The sequence below is a fragment of the Harpia harpyja genome, chromosome 3 (assembly GCF_026419915.1).
Source record: "Harpia harpyja isolate bHarHar1 chromosome 3, bHarHar1 primary haplotype, whole genome shotgun sequence".
NCBI lineage: Eukaryota > Metazoa > Chordata > Aves > Accipitriformes > Accipitridae > Harpia > Harpia harpyja.
In genome coordinates this window covers 72,102,314-72,110,833 of record NC_068942.1, presented here as the reverse complement: position 1 = coordinate 72,110,833, position 8,520 = coordinate 72,102,314, and the positions used below count along the sequence as shown (strand labels likewise).

General features: G+C 40.7%; 1 protein-coding gene across 3 annotated transcripts in view; it reads right to left on the bottom strand.

Annotated features, from left to right (window-relative positions):
• Window positions 1-4,028: 4,028 nt before the first annotated feature.
• The window catches only part of TDRD9 (tudor domain containing 9), a 93,591-nt gene continuing 89,099 nt past the window's right edge, over window positions 4,029-8,520 (bottom strand). For all 3 annotated transcript variants that reach the window (XM_052783330.1, XM_052783332.1, XM_052783331.1), the window contains exons 35-36: window positions 8,418-8,490; window positions 4,029-4,847 (exon numbers count right to left, since the gene is read on the bottom strand). In XM_052783330.1, the coding sequence (XP_052639290.1) occupies window positions 4,752-4,847; window positions 8,418-8,490 (169 nt within the window). In that variant the 3' untranslated portion in view covers window positions 4,029-4,751. The remainder of the gene's footprint in view (window positions 4,848-8,417; window positions 8,491-8,520) is intronic.

Sequence of the window (8,520 nt, the reverse complement as noted above, 5' to 3'; positions counted from 1 at the left end):
CTCTAGACTTGCCATGTCTGGATTAGCATGTTTTGTGTCATCAGTGGTTTTTCTAGAGCTATGCTTCCAAGGCTGAGACAGGATAGTTTCTTGGCCAAACACCCACAGACCTACGTGGTGACTTAGCCAATACAGCCAGCTTTGAGATGTGATTTCCCTGTCTCAAAATGGTGATCAGTGACGCACAGAACCTAACCCTTCAGATTTCAGGCAGAACTAAAAAAAGGCAAGGATTAACCAACTGAATCCTGAAAAAAAACCAGAGGTAAGCAGCCCTTCTTGTAGAGTAGTCTACCTAGTAGTTCCGCTAGTATTTCGCATCAGGATTTTTCTTAGCATTTGCACTGGGGCTTTTACCATTACTGATTGTTTCTCTGAGACGTGACGCCTATGGTAGCCACCCAGTTCTTGTGGATTCAGCACCTTTTAACCTCGAAATACCTCAATGCCATTGCCATCTCAGTGGGTCTCTGCTCTGACAGAAGAGTTTTGGTCCCACCCATCCCTCAAAGAAAGGGGAGTTAAACTTGCACAACCCAGTTGTGCAAGTTTCTGCAGTCTGGTAACCACTGCAGCATTTGTATGCAACTTAACAGCATCTGCTTCCCATCCTTGTGCCCCTTGTCACTGTAATTGGCTGAGAAGAACTGATGGCACAGCATATACCCTGACCTAGGTATTCTCTGTCAGCAGATCAAACACAGCAGAACTTGAAATACCAAAACCAACCAAACAAAAAACTCAAGTATTTTTTTAGCTCATGGTCAACCATTGTGAATGCTGGACATATACTATGCCTTTCAGAAAATTCTGGTTACTATTAAGTTGTTAACTTACTAACTACTAATTATTAAACTAATTAGTTGAGACCACATGCCTGTCTTTTAGATAGCTAAATTCAGTAAGATGATGAATCCTACCTCTGAGGTATATTAATTGGCATTGAAGGTATATTAACTGAAGAAGGGTATTGATGCTGAATGCAATCAGCTGGCTTGGGCTGACCCAACACTGTGTGTTCATAATAGCTTAAAAGAACTCAAAGAGATTATGAACATATTTTATTGTCATTGAGGGATAGTAACGTTATCACTATCTCTTGGGGCAAGAACGACAGACTTCAAACTAAGGCTGAAATCGTTCCAGCCCAACAAATTCCACATCACTGTCTGTTGTGACAGCCTCACAAAGAGAGATTGATAAACTCTCTCAGATACAGCACACACATTTATCTCTCCACTTTAGGCTTCTCAAATTTCCTCCAGAGTCAAGGCTTCATATAGTGTATCTCTTGAACTGTAGTTCCAAAAGGTATTGCACTTCACATGCTCCATCATTTTTTAACACTATCCTTTTTATTATTATTAGTACTACTATTATTATTATTTACTGATCTGAAGACTGAATGAATAGGCTGGCAGACAAAAGTCTTCTGTGAACCTCATTTATTTGTTCTAATCTAGATGTAACCAGTGTACGTAGTAATCTAGGAAAAACGCAAGATTTCAGTGTAAACCAAAAGAGTATCTGTGCTATTTACCAAATCTATTATCAGCTCAAATTATTCATAATTAATTGAAGTTCTTTTCAGATACTAATTTACAGAAGAAATGAGAAGTCATTGATCACATTAGCAACTAGAGGGTTTTTTTAGAATGTATTTGTCTATAATCACATCCAGCTACAGAGGTGCATACACCTTATGTTGTAGTTGGAATCCTTTTGGCCAGGCATATCTGTATTTGCATGGTACACCTGCACCCTGAAGTCCTTCACCTCCTACAGAAGACCTGAGGGCAGAGAACACCAGCTGTGCGTCCACCTCCTTTTAACTGCAGAATCCTATATAAGCAGAGTTATGAGGCAATAGAAGAGAGTAAGACAAGAAACACAGACTACATATCCTGAGCAACTCTCTTTAGTTGTTGTTGTTTAACCCCAGCCCATAACTAAGCACCACGCAACACTATACCAGCTACTAGGAAGAAAATTAACTCTATCCCAGCCAAAACCAGGACATTAGTGTAGATTTAGTTAAATGACATCTCATTCTATTAGTGATCATCCACGCTATGTAATTCTACTATTGCTGGTTCCAGAATGTTTCAGTCACAGATAGAATTATTAGTCTGATCTGTTACACCATCTTTAAAAGGATATGCAAAGAATATTCACCCTTACATCTGCCAAAAGGAAACGCTTGGGAAAGGATAAAACCAGGCATTCTTTCAGTATATTTTCTCAGGTTCTGGATTTCAGTAGGGTAGGGAGTTTGAGTTCCTCAATTTTAACAGCTATTGAAGGATCTACCTTCCCTGGAGTTCCGAGTCTTTTTTTGGATTTGTTTATATATTTGGTTTCTAGCACAGCCTGTGGCAGTAAATTCAAAAATAAATTACATGCAATGGCAAAAAAATTCCTTTTGATTTAACACTGCTACCTGATTTCATTGTAGCTGGGGGGGAAATTATGAATAATAGTGAATGCACATGTTTTCAGACTTGAGAGGCACCTATCAATACAATTTGTCACTATTGTTACTATTGGAGGCATTCAAGAGGATTAATCTGACATTTTATAGATTCAAATATTTCTACCTTGGACTCAGTGATGGAAGAAATACATAAGTGTGGATGATCACTCAAACTGCGGTAAGTGAAATCTCATACTGCTAGATGTTGGTGAGCACCTGGAGGTAAAAGGGATCTTGACAAGCAGTCATGGCCTTTTTTTCCTATGGAAATAACCACTGGAAGGCACAAGGCTGACTGGGAGCAGGTCTGTAGCCATCCAAAGACACTACTATTTTACAGTACTTCTTTCTCCAATGCTACATATTATTAACCTTGAAGGGAGAAATCCTGAAGCTGTTTACCTTAAACTTGTTTAAGTGACTTTGCAATGCTGCTGAAACCTAATTCAAACAATAATATACAACTGCTGCTTTTAAAATTTTAGTACTACATTTTCATCTGGCAATAAATAACATTTGCCAGCAAGGCTAACCTGTAAGATGTTCTGTTTCCTTCAAGGATAATCTGTCATGTGTCACATCTGCAGGTGTATTACGTACCCAGGACAAAATCAGGAGCTTTTAAGAGTTAATACACAGTTCTCATTTCTCAGTTGACCAATAGCAGGTTATGGGTTATTGGACTGTGGGGGAGTTAGCATTATCTACTCCTCTCATCATAAGGACAAGAGTAGAAACCTTTCAGTTTTATTATGACATGAGCCATCACGGAGTACCTCTTCTTTACTGAAAGCATGACAACATGCCGTAAACCTTCACAGGGGAACAAGCAGCACATCAGTAGCCCCTCACCAGATGGCAGCACAGGCACAGGAACACACCAGGACACGTTATCCATAGGATTAAAAATAAAACCACCAACAAACCCACAATATGGAAAATATATTCTGTTCCTCTCAACTCTCAATTTCAGCATTGCTTATGAGGAATCACAGTAAGTTACATTATTTATATCATGCCTTTTGATATTACCGAGCTACCTTTTCCTACAGAAATTCCCATCATTAATAGGCAAAGCAAAGATTTGGCATTCTGCCTGTTTCATTTGCCCCCAGAGATGTTTAACTGCAACACTTAATTTGCATACAACACTCAGCTGAGAAATAGTGTTGTCTAAGCCACTTGAGATGCAATTTTTCTATTAAACCTATCTCACTGTATAAAGTATGATGTTTTATAATTCACAAGGATAAGTAAAATGGGTCTAAGGAAGTAATGCTTACAATAAGCCACTGAAATTGCCTATTATACAGTTGCCCCTCTGTTTAAGTACAGCTTATAATAATTTCTTAGTTTAAGCATCCTCTTATTTTCCTCAAATCTGCCACTTTTTTTATGGTGACCATTGATTCTGTCTGTTCTTCAGAAGATGACTGGATATTACATGATCTTCAAATCGTTGAGTGAACAGTGAAAAGATTAATACTTTTCCACATACTGTTTTTGTATTCATGTATTTCATGAATGCAATCACATACCATTAATAACTAAATTTAGCTTTTATTAAGCATGACCGCACAAGAGAAGAGACAAATACATTTTATTTCACTTCTGCATTTTATTCTGAAACCACTGACCTCATTTTTAGGACTAATTTTAGGACCAATTAGGGCAAAAATAAGAGGAAAGGATGAAACAAAGGTGCCACGAATCAGTAATTCAAAAGCATTCTTCTGCCATACAGGAAAAGAAATTATATATGTATGAAAAATTAATGAAAAATTTTATCCAGTATATGAAATTACAGTTTGGATCAGAACATAATCTACATCAGTTTCCTTTGACTTCTAGTTTTTGGTTAAGAAAAGCCCCAAACACCTTTGTCATATGGCTTTTTGAAAGACTAATGACAAAGAAAATGCAACTTGCAGTTAAAGACAAATCATGCCCCATGGCTTATGAGCTTTTAGACAGAAAATGAACAACTAAACCTAGATTTGCTTTCATGTACCTTGTGATAAACCTGCTCAGAAGTATTATTAAAATGAAAATTGCATCCTGCTTTATGTCAGTTTGTTTTATAAACTTGTCTGCTCTAGGTCCCCAAACCTTAACTTCTTAAAAAAACCATTAACATATTCCAAACTGTATTTCAGTACACCTACACTAATCTTAAGGAACAGTCTTGCAAAACAAGCACCCAAGAGTTACATAGAAGACAGAAATAATTTTTAGACTAGTTGCAATAACTCGACCTCTGAAAGATTTCTAGAAATACTTAAACATTCAACACAACAAGCTTATGTAGCTGATAAAGACCATTTTGTCTTTCATGCTGCTTTTCAGACTGGTCAACGATATGCTGAGAATCCACCTAATCAAAAGAAGCAAAATGACAGTCAGAACGCTTTCTTAATAATGTTTTCCTATATAACATAGTTAAGGAAAACAGTCTTGAAGAGTTTTAACAGTTTCAAATAATACAGGAATTTCAGTTCCATTCTACACATTTCAACATAAGAGCCAGTACTATAAAATGCTGTATCTCATGGTTTGCCTGAGTCAGAATACTATTCCGCAATCAATTCCAAAGCATTACAGGTAGTATTTTATGTGATATATACGAAAGATGTCCTGAGATTCTTCAGACTTCATTTCAGATACAGTGGGGGAAATCCTGATCCAAGGCCTATACATTAACTTGTTATGAAAGCTGAACACCAATATAACTGAACAGGAGATAATCTTCATACCAAGGATAACTGAATTTGAAATAATGAAAACAGAAACACTTTGGCTTAAGGCAGTATATCACGACATATTCTACCCCCTCAGTGAACGCCTACTAGAAGTATGTGCCCTTGGTGCTCATTCACTGTTGCCAATCTTTTCAAGAAGGGAGACCTGAACTCCTCATTTTTATGCCTCGTGGTGGGAGAGGCACAGGAAGGGTGCGTGTAGAAATCTTACTCCTACACTCAGTAATTCCTCACCCCCTTTTAATTAAGAAAATGCACTTGTTTGTCAGGAAAACTAGTGGCCTGCAGAGGCCCTTACAGAAAGAAACGTTAAGATTTCTAACAGAGTAGGAAGCCAGGCTTTTCAGCTTTATGAATCATAGAATCGTTTAGGTTGGAAAAGACCTTTAAGATCATCAAGTCCAACTGTCAACGTGCCCACTAAACCATGTCCTGAAGTGCCTTATCTACATACTTTTTGAATACCTCCAGGGATGGCAACTCAACCACTTCCCTGGGCAGCCTGTTGCGATGCCTGACAACCCTTTTGGTAAAGAAATTTTTCCTAATATCAAATCTAAACCTCCCCTGGCACAAATTCAGGCCATTTCCTCTCATCCTATCACTTGTTACTTGGGAGAAGAGACCAACACCCACCTCACTACAACCTCCTCTCAGGTAGTTGTAGAGAACAATGAGGTCTCCCTTCAGCCTCCTTTTCTCCAGATTGAACCACCCCAGATCCCTCAGCCGCTCCTCATAAGACTTGTGCTCCAGGCCCCTCACCAGCTTTGTTGCCCTTCTTTGGACACGCTCCAGCACCTGTAGTGAGGGGCCCAAAACTGAACACAAGTACTCGAGGTGCAGCCTCACCATTCCAAGTACAGGGGAACAATCACTTCCCTGCTCCTGCTGGCCACACTATTTCTGATACAGGCCAGGATGCCGTTGGCCTTCTTGGCCACCTGGGCACACTGCTGGCTCATACTCAGCTGGCTGTCGACCAACACCCCCAGGTCTTTTTCTGCCGGGCAACTTTCCAGCCATTCTTCCCCAAGCCTGTAGTGCTGCGTGCGGTTGTTGTGATCCAAGTGCAGGACCCAGCACTTGGCCTTGTGGAACTTCATACGATTGGCCTTGGCCCATTGATCCAGCCTGTCCAGATCCCTCTGTAGAGCCTTCCTACCCTCGAGCAGATCAACACTCCCACCCAACTTGGTGTCATCTGCAAGCTTACTGAGGGTGCACTCAATCCCCTCATCCAGATCATTGATAAAGATATTAAACAGAACTGGTCCCAATACTGAGCCCAGGGGAACACCACCTGTGGCCCACTGCCAACTGGATTTAAATCCATTCACCACAACCCTCTGGGCTCAGCCATCCAGCCAGTTTTTTACCCAGCGAAGAGTACACTTGTCTAAGCCATGAGACACCAGCTTCTCAAGGAGTATGCCATGAGAGACAGCGTCAAAGGCCTTACTAACATCCAGGTAGACAACATCTACAGAGTTCCACTCATCCACTAAGTGGGTCACCTGGTCATAGAAGGAGATCAGGTTGGTCCAGCAGGACCTGCCTTTCATGAACCCGTGCTGGCTGGGCCTGATCCCCTGGTTGTCCAGCACATGCCATGTGAGCGCACTCAAGATGAACTGCTCCATAATCTTCCCCGGTACCAAGGTCAGGCTGACAGGCTTGTAGTTCCCCAGATCCTCCGTCCGACCCTTCTTGTAAATGGGCATCACACTGGCAAGCCTCCAGTCATCTGGGACCTCCCCTGTTGACCAGGACTGCTAACAAATGATGGAGAGTGGCTTGGCAAGGTCCTCTGCCAGCTCCCTCAGTACTCTCAGATGAATCCCATCTGGTCCCATAGACTTGTGAGTGTCCAGGTGGCATAGCAGGTCATTAACTATTTCCTCCTTGATTATGGGGGGTATATTCTGCTCTCCATCCCTGTCTTCCAGCTCAGGGGGCTGAGTACCCTGAGGATAACTGGTCTCACTATTAAAGACTGAGGCAAAGAAGGCATTAAGTACCTCAGCCATTTCCTCATCTTTGGTGGCAAAGTTCCCCTCTGCATCCAGCAAAGGATAGATATTCTCCTTGGCTCTCTTTTTATTGTTAACATATTCATAAAAACATCTTTTGTTGTCTTTTATGACAGTGGCCACACTGAGTTCTAGCTGAGCTTTTGCCTTTCTAATTTCCTCTCTGCATGACCTAACAAGATCCCTGTACTCCTCCTGAGTTGCCTGCCCTTTCTTCCAAAGATGGGAACCCCCCCCCCTTTTTTTTTTTTTCCCCTCTGAGTCCCAGCAAAACCTCCTTGTTCAGCCAGGCCGGTCATCTTCCCTGGCGGTTCGTCTTGCAGTGCATGGGAATAGCCTGCTCCTGAGCCTTTAAGACTTCCCTTCTTGAAGAATGTCCAGCCTTCTTGGAACCCTTTGCCCTTTAGGACTGTCTCCCAAGGGACTCTCTCAACCAGTGTCCTGAACAGGCCAAAGTTTGCCCTCTGGAAGTCCATAATAGTGGGTTTGCTGACCCCCTTCCTTACCTCACCAAGAATAGAAAATTCTATCATTTCATGGTCGCTAAGCCTGAGATGGCCTCCAACCACCACATCTCCCACCAGTCCTTCTCTGTTTGTTTCGAGAAAACTGCCCTCCTCTCTGATCCCACCACATTCATACTAAAGCAAGCCATGTTTCTGCCTGCATAAAAGGAAAAGCCACCTGAAAGCACAGCAACCCAAAAGAAAACTAAAATGCACTGCATTCAGATAAACCCTAAACAAGGAACATATATCAGTCTCTTTCTTTTAGGCCACAGCTGCTTAATAGAAAGACGAATACAAAATTTTAAATTCCAACAAATGTAAAGTTGCCTTTACGATCTCTCTTTACTTAAAAATCATGAAGTGTTCACAAAGTATTTATTGGTATACACAAAATTAAAAAACAAAACACCCAACAAACCAAATAAACTCTACAAAAATAGGATATCAAAAGAGAATGATATATATACAACAGTTCCTATCCCTTAAAACTCAACTCTATGGTGCTTTCACTGTTTTTAAATTCAATACTCAAAAAGACATCCTTCCAAAGGAAGTTCTCCCTTTGACCACTCTTAACTAACCATACTGGGGTACTCTAACTACTCTTGTTAAGGGAGCGGGGGAATTATCTTTATACCCTTACCTGATTCCACGCATATGGCTTCTCATACCATGTAGGAACAATTATATCTCGAGGTTTTGATTTGCAGATTAAACTGAAATTACATAAAATAGCCTTAAGAAAT